Source organism: Helianthus annuus, chromosome 12 (assembly GCF_002127325.2).
Source record: "Helianthus annuus cultivar XRQ/B chromosome 12, HanXRQr2.0-SUNRISE, whole genome shotgun sequence".
NCBI classification, from domain to species: domain Eukaryota; kingdom Viridiplantae; phylum Streptophyta; class Magnoliopsida; order Asterales; family Asteraceae; genus Helianthus; species Helianthus annuus.
The window spans coordinates 102,066,720-102,077,551 of NC_035444.2; the positions used below are offsets into that span (position 1 = coordinate 102,066,720).

Genomic DNA, 10,832 nt, shown 5'->3' on the forward strand with positions numbered 1-10,832 from the left:
TTCTTTTCTCTCACTTTCACCCACAACCACTTTCAAAATATATTAAAAAATTATAGAGAATGAATAGTGTCCCCTCATATATACAAATGAAAAATAACATTTTCTCTCTTCTCCACTCACAAACCACCTTTTATACCCTTTTATAATATGAAAACCTCTTTAAGAATTTAACAAATGTAGTTTTTAAATGGTGATCTATATAGATATGAGAGAGGATGACTAGAGACACGATAACATCCACTCAAGCCACCATAAATCATTGCGGAAACTCCTTACAGATTGTTTTGCAAGATACGTGTTTCTCATTAAAAAAAAAAAGAATTTAACAAATGCAGTTTTAAAAAAATTGTCAAAAATTAGAAATACATATTCACCTTCTCAGTTTTTCTTTGTAGAATCAGTATTAATTGCAATGAATCAGTATTATTCAAGGCTTTTGTGCAGAAAACATGATGAAAGCTTGCTGAACTTTGGATGTGTAATTTGTGAAACCACATGATTTGACCAAGTCTTCAATCTCTTCTTCTGTTAGGTTGTTATAAGTCCCAGCAGTCCCCTGCCACATAACAATACCAATCCCAAATAAAAATCTATGAAAATGTCTACATGAAACAAAATTTGTGTCTAAGTTTACAAAATTAAAAACCAATAAAATGTATTATTTAGGATCATGTAAAAAGGACATTTTTCGTGAGAAGACATAAGAATTGACATGTATGTAGGCATCATGTTTTGGACTTGGGTATAATGTTTTGGGTTGTTTTGGCAAGAAAAACACCAAACATAACAATTTAAGGCACAATGCAATGAATTCTAGGTTTAAAACTTAAAACACCATGCCAAGAACGTTAAACAGTGTGTTTTAAGTGTTAAGCAGTGTGTTTTAGTTGTGTTTTAAATTTCACGCCCATAATACGTTGCCTTGTGTTTTAAATTGTTATGTTTGGTGTTTTTCTTGCCAAAACAACCCAGAACATCATGCCTAATTCTCTATGCCTTCTCACACTTCTCACGAAAAAAGTCATTTTTACAGGAACCTCACCCTATTACCAAATTCTTTTTATTACTTTTCCATAAACTGAATTAAAACATGCCAAAAGGGGTTGAATGGGTCAGACATGATGCATAAAACCTCCTAAACAATTTATTTAAAAAATCATACTACTATTTACATAATATGATTTTCTTAATCATATTCGACACACTAATTATTTATAAAGCATATTAAAAATGAACTAGTCATTTACCCGATCAAATGGCCTTAGTATAGCAGGAGTTGATGAAGTCAATCGCAGAAATGTTGTACCAACAAACACACCACCACTTCGCAATACACGATTAATTTCTGCAATCTATAAATGAAAAACCATTCAAATACACAACTCAAGAAACCCAAAAACTTTCAAGGAAAGTTGGACTAGTTGTAGATTCTAGAAAAAAACTAAGATGAAAATGTGAACGATATCACAAATGGTATGATGATTATGTTGTACTCTTTATAGATGTAAACCCAGGGGTGTCATTCGTGTCATGTTAGCAGGTTGAATCATTGCATCCGAACATGACACACATATTCATTAGTGTCAAAAGACATCAACCCTTGTTGGAAATCAGGCCCTTGATCAAACACGTAAACACGATACTTGAACGAACTGTTCGACTCTTTTATTATTTATCAATGAGAGCACACCAATACAATAACCTTAACCCTCTATTTATACTAAACTTGTTCTAGTCTTAACCAGACTCAAACTCTAAATAAACCAACTAGATAAACTTATCTAATTTGAACTAACAATTATCCCTATAAGGACTCAATAAATAATTCACCGTAATTATCTATAACATGTCTTTATCTTTATCTCTTTAATTCAAGATTAGTGTCTTCATTCTCCTTTTTTTAACTTAAAAGGCAATTTGGTCTTTTTCACTTTATGTAAAAAAGACTGAATTGCCCTTTAAGTTAACAAAAAGGACGGAAACACCCCTGACTTAACGGAGAAAAATGGACGGAGTTAACGAGCCGGATGAAAATGACAAGATTTCAAACCTTTTGGATTCAGATGCGGAAAAACAAACATTTGGACAAAATTCACAAAACTGAACAAACCTCAGGGACGGAAATGGCATTTTACTCGAAAACTAATAAAGTTGAGCCTAAAAGGCAAAAGATAACATACTGCATTAGAAGGAGATGGCCAACAATGCAAAGCTGCACCAGCATGAACTGCATCGATTGAACCCGATGGGAATGGAAGCCTGGAAACGTCTGCCCTTACAAGTGCAAGATTGCTGTAATTTTGAATAATGTAAGTTAACTGGAATGATGGAAGTCATACAAAAGAAAGCTGGGAGGGAATACAACATACGAGCTTAAAATTGTATCGTCGGCTTTTATAAAATCATAAGTTTGACGGAGCATATTTTCAGAAAAATCAAGAGCTATGACTTTTGAGTAGGTCCCAGATTTTGCAAACTTGCGGGAAAACAAACCGCTTCCACAACTAACATCTACTAAAATTCCACCTTCTGCCGGCTTGAAGTACTCTTGAGCCATCTTGAACTGCACGATACCAAAATAAATATTATTTCAATAACATCAGAAATTTTTTATAGATTATATAGAAGGTTGTATGCATTAAAAAAAATAAAATACGGGAGACTTAGACATGCTTTGACACGTTTCCGTTTATGAAAACTTTTCGATTTTGTTCGCTTGACCCGTTTGAGTTATAAACATAACCCGAATCATCCCATTCAAAGGTAAATAGGTCAAAATTGTCTATTTTATATATAACAATAAGATAAATAATAATAGAAAACCTCCTCATCGGGACCAGGAAAACCAGTAAGGTTGAAATTTTGACGCCATCCACGTTCATACAAAAATGAAACAAGCGGGCTCCTAATGAAAATACAAGACCAATGTTAGCAGATATAACTCACAGGATGTTGTAGAATAAAGTCCACACAATTGAGATATGTACCGAAATAACTCAGTCCGAGAAGGTTGAGCTTCAACGTATTCTTTTGCACCAGCAATTAGTGTAAGATCGAGATACATGTTTTTACTTGAATATGATTTGTTACACTTTACACACTTGAAACCTGAACGATAGATTGCCGGCCTGCAACGTAAGAAAACAAAACTCAAGCATCTGCAGTTAATTAAAGAAGCAATAAGAAAATATTGAACTTACAAATTGAAGCCAGGAGGGCCTTTTCTTATAAGTGGTTCAAAACAAACAGGACATGCAAACAAGTCAGCTGAATCTTTGGGCTCAGTGATTGTCTCCTGCAAGTTAGGCATGGAAATGGGTCGGGTTTGGGACGAGTTTAGGTAATCCCAACCCCAAACCTGATTAGATAAGCTTGTCCCAAAACTCGTCGGGTTTCTAGCGGGTAAATACCCATCGGGTGTCGGGTATACCCGCGGGTTTCGGGTTACCCATTAATTTTAAAAAGTTTACCCGTTACCCGACCCAAAACCCATCGGGTAACTACTAATCAGTTACATTTAGTATTATCACTAAAGAAATATATTAAATAACTATAGTGTATATGGGATAAAATACCTATGTGTATAGAAAAAAGGATGTATTATATATTTACATATTTAAAAATACAAAAGAAATTATATCGGGTAAACGGGTTTACTTTATCGGGTAATTGGGTCGGGTAAGCGGGTATATCACCAAATCCCAAACCCGCGAAAAAAATAAAAACTAGGTAGTGTTTGGTATGCAGGAATGAGAGGTGGAATGGAATGGATGATTACGAGGGAATGAGGAAAAGGGTGTTTGGTTGGTCAATGGAATGGAATCACCCATTCAAAAGGCATTCCATTCCCTCAAAATCATTCCTTCCACCCCCCATGTTTTTTTTCCATTCCATCCCCTCTTGTACCATTCATCAACAACTCCACAACCCACCACATTCGCCACAACCCACCACCACCCACCACCGATGCCATCGCCGCCACCCGCCACCACCTCACCCCGACAGCCACCGTCGCCGCCGCCACCCACTCGCCACCGTTATAACCCACAGTTGCGACTAACCGCCAACGCCACTCGCCGCCGCCGCCGCCGCCAAACCACCACCATCGTCGACGCCACCACCAACCGCTGCCGCCGCCACCAACTGCCACCTCTGCTGCCAGCCACCACCAATGGCCACCTTGCCGCCACCACCAATCGTTGTCACCGCCACTCGCCGCCACCACCACCACCCATCACCGCCGCCAACACCCACCACCGCCACCTATAACCACCCACGATCACTACCACCGACCACCACCACAACTCACCGCTAATTTTATTACTCCGTTTTTCTTGCTTACCGAACAATACACAATAATAATTCATTCCATTCACACATGGTAACCAAACAAGACATGGAATGGTAATGATCCATTGCATTCCCTCGTCCATTCCATTACCTCGTCCATTCCATTCCTTCGTCCATTTCATTACCCCATACCAAACAAACACCTAGTCCCAAACCCGATAAACCGACCCAAAAACTTTCCCAGATATGTCGGGTTTTGGGTTTACCAATCGGGTTCCATCGATTGCCATCCCTACTGCAAGCAATACTAACCCCAACGTGAGATTAATAATCATTGACAAGACTAAAAAATGAAATATATACACAAGATTATCAAAAACCCCATCATTCTCCTTCTCTTTCCTTTTCATAAAAAATCCAACTCTCCAGAATACCCTTAACAAACCATAATTACCAATAGAACCCATGAACAAACACATAGCAATCCAATCAAAATATCCCCAAAACACCACAAATATTATTATGTAAGTAATAATGAACACCAACTGTTTGTGTATATGCCAACAAGAGAAAAGTTACCGATTCGGTCGCAACAAGAGCAGAAGCAGGTCGAACTCTTGAATACCGGTATCGAAAGGAAGATCGAAGCTTCGGGTACTTCAAAACAGAAGGAAGTTTAGGATGATGAAGAAGAGGGTGGAGCATATGATTTACAGAGGTGGTTGCCATTGTTGGTGAATTTCTGGTTTTTTTTTGTTGAATTGGTGCCGGATGTAGACGAAGAAGAAGAGGCTGATGTATAGAGGGAGTTTCATGATGAATTTTGATGTTTTTGTTTGTGTGGTGATCAACAAACCAGCTGACCACATGGGGGCTTCATTTTGAACGAGAGAAACCATCTTGTTGATTGAGGATGTTTGCTTGCCACATCATCATGTGTGATTATTATTATTTTTTTAAGGTGTGAATTATACGTGAATGTCGGGGGTCTAGCATACGTTGTCTTAATTGGGTTCGTGTTAGAGTGTCTCTCGCACACCGATTTTAGAAGCGTTAATCTCCCACCGGCCGAAAGAATTTTGGACTTCCATTTCGATAAGTGACATTTTAGACAATCGATAACACCCTTCTGATGCCTCACTTGGTTCATATTGGCCCCTACAAGCACCCCAAGGTATTTGCAAGGGAATTTCCAACTTTACAATTTATCTTGTTTGCCATCTGATTGATCGAACTATCATTGACACCAAGCCCAAATAAATCCGATTTTGTGTGACTTAATTTAAGCCCCAAGATAAGATGAAAACACCTCATCAAACGAATAACATTGTGTATAGAGCCCTCATCCTATTCACCCATAAAAACCACATCAGCATACATTAAATGGGTTATCGACGGCCCATTATTTGGTAATGTAATGCCTTTGATTTTGAACAATGATGCCGCTTTTGTGATAAATCCGGTTAGAGCTCATTGCAATGATAAAGATAAAATGGGATAACGGGTCCCCTTGTCGAACTCCCCGATAGAATTGGAATTCCATGGAGGGAGACCCATTAATCAAAACCGAGGCTCGAGAAGAAATCAAAATTCCGTTCACCCATCTCCTCCATAAACCCGGGAACCCCATTTGATGTAGCACTTTGTCATTAAAATCCCAATTTATTGAATCAAACTCTTTCTCAATGACTATCTTTAACACAAAAGCTTTACTTCTCGACTTTTTACCCACAAAATCATTTCATTTAGAATCAACGGACCATCCAAGATATTACGGTTTGCTAAGAACCCGGTTTGAAATTCGGTTACTACCGACCTCACCACCAGTTTAAGACGTAAAGCCAGAATTTTTGAGATAAGCTTCGAGATGCAACCAGTGAGACTTATTGGTCTATAGTCATTGAAAGAGATTGGATTGGTACCTTTTGGAATTAGAGTTAAGAAGGATGACCCACAACCACGGTTGATCAAACCATCTTTTATAAAAGGACTCCATTATCTTCATTAAGTCATCCTTAAGCAAGTCCTAGAAGTGTTTAATGAAGCCGAAATTGAACCTGTCCGGTCCCGAAGCACTATCACTATTACATGCCCAACAGCTTCCTTGTCACACCCCCAAAATCCACACGCGGAGTACCACCGCTTGGGAGCGTGACATGACCAGGATCAAGCCATCAATCATATCAAACATAGCATTTAATAATAAAAGTAATCAATGTAAATCATCTTGACATGATTGATGTATCAAAACCAAACATCGTTTAAATAGCGGAAGCATAGTATGAAATCTCAAAATAGTCATAAGTTCAGATAAAGTTCATGGTCCGTATCCCACAACGACCTGCTCCTCCTTGTGCAAGCTCCATAATGTACCTAAGGTCCTGCAAGGCATGCAGCAAATAATCAACAAACTAGTTGAGCGAGTTCACAGAAAGTAAGTTCATAACATAGTGCATAAGTATAACTAGTGGGGGCTTCCCATACTAGTGTGTACTAAAGGTGGGGGCTTCCCAAACCTTGTGTTCATAATACTGGTGGGGGCTTCCCATGTTTATCCTGGCTAATGAGGGCTTCTCATTAACGTAATTGTAACACCCCAACCCCGCTAGGGCTGACGTGTCACTCTTACAGATATCAAAACCAAAAACCAATCCATAGCATTAAATAAAAGATGCTAATTACATTTATTACATTACTGAAATAAAGAATCTTGACTAGCAACTTCCTAACGCTCTTCACTGAATCCCAGATCATCCCATATTACCTGTAAAACAAATAGGAAAAAACACAAAAAGAAAAATACGGCTGAGCCAAAAATTGCCCAGTAACGGAGAAATCAACAGTACTAGTAAAGTCATATCAGCGGAAAGAAAAACATAAAAGAACTACGACTGAACTGAAACAATCACTGACACGAGTATAGAAAACAGATGCAGACGAACACGAGTACAGAAAACAGATGCAGACGAAGGACTGATACACTAACCAATCAAAAACTTTAACGAAAACTGATACGGAACAAAAGTCAGCCATACACATAACTGATATCGAACCCAACACAAAACCGTTGTAAAGACTGGTACGTAGCTGACCACGATGACTAAATCTTTTATCTTATATAAACGAACTTATTGAAAACCTTGTTTAAATAATATAGTATCTGTATAACCAGAAAAGTTTCTAACCTGTTATTCGTAGTTTGTAAATGAAACGTTTAAACAAAATCCAAGAAATAATAACAATCAAATATTTTAAACAACGTTTAATAATGCTATTATTTTTAAAACAAGATACTTGACAAAAGTATTTTCTTTTATTAAGCGTTTGAATGTTATCAAAATAAAATAGTTTATCACATTTCATAGCAAATCAACATTAGACAAAAAGAACTAATTTTCTAACTTTGAAAAAGTTATAACTTAGAAATATAATAAATGTCATAAACTGGATTTCAAATGAAATACTTATAAAAGTTTTGTAAACTGACATGGAAAGACGATACAGAATCAAAACCAAATACGTAAGCCTAAACATTTTAGATACCACTAAAAATCATATAATCTTTAAAAAAAAAGGATTGTCGAACTATTATCTTTAAATAAATGTTTAGATTCAAATCCATCTTTATTCATTAATCAAATTTCATAAGTTATTATTTAATTAAAATAACTATTTGTATAGCTTTGGAGATTTGTATTTAATAACCAAAATAATCTAGATAACTTGTGTTTAAAAGTAGAATGATTTAATCCTTGCGAAATTTCTTAAACCGATAAGAAAAATGGACACGGAACAAAGATAGATTCAACGACAAATATCGGCAAGCACCAAATCAAATACCGAATACAGATTTTGTCGGACACAAATTAAATGTATAACACGAAATCTAAATCCAAACTGAGACTGATACTGTCGAGACAAATCGGATACAAACCGGTACAGATACTAAGTCAAAACAGACATAGCTAATACAGAACGGAATCGGATACTGAACACAATCGGAATCATAATTAACCCAATACACGATCGGAAACAAAACCGGATGCGTACAAACATATCAGACATATCAGAACAGATACTTAACATATTCACATACAGAAACATATACTGACTTACACGACAACTATATATCAACAAAATAAATCGTGTAACACAGAAGCACCCAAAGCCAAAACAGAAACAGACTGGTACACAGCTAGCTAGTCCATGCACCTATGAGATGGTGAGTGTGGCGTTCACCCCTTATTCCATCTCCAGACAAACAAACTCAAACTCAGAGCTAAGATCGATCTATACGCCTCTAGTGGCCAAGATGCTACACAAGCACAAGCTAGAGACGCCGTGAACTTTGATTACGCACTGTCACGATAAGTGCCATGCCGTTGACGCCCAAACGGCAAGCCAGACATGCTTGGGTGACAGAATACAAATACTAAGGCCTTATAAATAATTTACAGGCAACTGAAAATAATACTAACAGGAACATGCGACCATGATACAAGTCTGAGGTATGGCATGCTACAACAAACTAACAAACAAGTAGACAAATACAATACTGACTCAGATACGTATCACATATCAAACGGATATAGGTATCAAACCATAACAATCGAACTTTAAAACAAAGACAAAGGTCCGTACTAAGAGTACTGAAAATAAAATTACGCTACGATATCAAGATCTAAGAAATCGTACTCGTATAAGGAATTGGAAATTATACTACGATGAAAAGAAAACAGAATTCGTACCAACGAGTGACGAAAAATAAAATTATACTATGATATAAAAGAAACGGAATCCGTACCTTAGCCAAGAAGCAAAAAGGTAAGCCAAGCAAATCAATAACCAAACAGTCCTCAATACGTGAGCGAACCTATATTTCATTATTAAAATCACTAACATTAATTCTGCTATATCGTTTTATCGATTGTCCGGTGACGAATACCTTTACGTATCTGACTACTTACCAAAATGATAAAAAAAAAAAAAAAAGTTCATAATTATATTAAGTCGTTTATCATATAAAAAGTTAACTCTTTTAGTTACTAGTCCTAAACAGTGATAAATAAAGGTAAAATCACCATGCACATACTACACCAGTTTATTATTTCCATAGTCACGTTGAAGTGAACTATCTACTTTAAACAAGTGTTATATAACGTATGCAACCTTATTAAAATAAGAATATAAACGACTAAAAGCGTGAGACTGACTCATCTTTTCGTTTAGAAATTAGTAGCAGGAAAATAGTGGGTTTTAATTACACTATTTAGCCAAAGTTTATAAGGTATCTTTTAATTTTGACGAACCACGACTCTTGTTCAAATTAGCAAAACCCAATCACCAAAACAGTCGCCAGAAATCCCAGACAGAAAACGAGAGTTCAGATATCAAAATTTAAATCGGAACATGGTTTGATTCACACACCTTCATCGCTGGATCAGAGTTGAACAAAAATAGACATAAATCATCCCGTTGTCACTCCGAAATTCTCGTAGCAGGGTGGCGGTTGTTTGAACCAGAGGGCGTCGTGGCGGCTGTGAATGTCACCGGAACTGGAACTGGTTAACTAAACATGAGGTCGGGTTTGAAAGAGATAAAGATTGGGTGTCGCGGTACCTGTTTGTGGATCGGAGATCCCTAGAGACTGAAACGATGGCGGCAGACAGAGGTGCGGCCACGCGCGGCAGGGTGTGGTGCTTGTGAAGCATGAACAACTACAGGACGGTTGTCACGGCGAGGGCATCACAGTGGTTAAAAAAAAACATGACAACGGCAGTGAATGGTGGCGCAGCAACAAGTGGTACCGGGTCGCTATTCCGGTGGCCGGAGGCTGAACTCAAGTGGTGGTAACGGTAACTGGCTAGCTCGGATTGATGACGGCTGCGATGGATTGTGGAGGCGGCGGTGGTCAGACTCGTGACCGGTAGGCAGAGCCGGATGAGAAGGATTTGATAAATTTTGGAATTTCTCATATGATTATGATTGAATAGGATCAATTGATTTAAACCCAAACAGTTACAACTATTAAGAGTGGCAATTGTTTTCGGATTGGAAACGTTGCCAAGAATAAGAAACGGAAAAGAAGCATTCACGCCAGTAGAATATATGATATAATTAGACGTTTTCAAACTACACCCTTTAGCTTTAAGATATATATATGGATGATTTGGTGTACCTTTAAACATTGCAGTCTTAGTTGACTTGGGAATTTATTGGGTTCAATCCAATGTTTATATCAATTCATATCCTTAAAATAATGTGGATAATAGGAGTACAACAGTAGGCATCTATTCATAAAAAAAACACTCAATTTTTATATAAATGTACCGTAATTCACAAATATATCTACATGAATTAGGTTAACTCTTATTTCTAAACAATTATAATTTACAAGGGTATTATGCTTGTGAATATGTACAAGATTAACTTCTAAACTTAAATCGTAAAACTAGCTTTTCATTTGTGAATTTACATAAATTATCTAATTAATGCATAAATCAATGATTCAAAATGGCCACTATAGTAGAAACTATATTTAT

General features: G+C 37.0%; 1 protein-coding gene across 2 annotated transcripts; it reads right to left on the reverse strand.

Moving 5' to 3' along the window:
- Window positions 1-236: 236 nt before the first annotated feature.
- LOC110895759 (uncharacterized methyltransferase At2g41040, chloroplastic) lies at window positions 237-5,223 on the reverse strand. Of its 2 annotated transcripts, XM_035981044.1 has the most exons (9): window positions 4,870-5,142; window positions 4,557-4,585; window positions 3,201-3,295; window positions 2,988-3,128; window positions 2,824-2,905; window positions 2,370-2,563; window positions 2,181-2,292; window positions 1,248-1,352; window positions 237-556 (listed from the first exon to the last, which is right to left on the reverse strand). In XM_035981044.1, the coding sequence occupies exons 2-9, from the start codon at window positions 4,578-4,580 to the stop codon at window positions 428-430; spliced, it is 882 nt and encodes a 293-aa protein (XP_035836937.1). In that variant the 5' UTR covers window positions 4,581-4,585; window positions 4,870-5,142; the 3' UTR covers window positions 237-427. The 2 variants fall into 2 exon arrangements, with proteins under 2 accessions (XP_035836937.1, XP_021998807.1); XM_022143115.2 differs by lacking the exon at window positions 4,557-4,585 and having other exon boundaries at window positions 4,870-5,223.
- Between the last annotated feature and the right edge of the window lie 5,609 nt (window positions 5,224-10,832).

What these genes read in the sequence shown, in the direction of transcription:
- LOC110895759 (XM_022143115.2), bottom strand. Translation starts at nt 5,019, where the DNA reads ATGGCAACCACCTCTGTAAATCATATGCTCCACCCTCTTCTTCATCAT. An exon ending in TCTCGGACTGAGTTATTTCG is followed by an intron (nt 2,906 to 2,987) that starts GTACATATCTCA and finishes TATTTTCATTAG; the next exon opens with GAGCCCGCTTGTTTCATTTT. An exon ending in GGCCATCTCCTTCTAATGCA is followed by an intron (nt 1,353 to 2,180) that starts GTATGTTATCTT and finishes TTTCATTTATAG; the next exon opens with ATTGCAGAAATTAATCGTGT.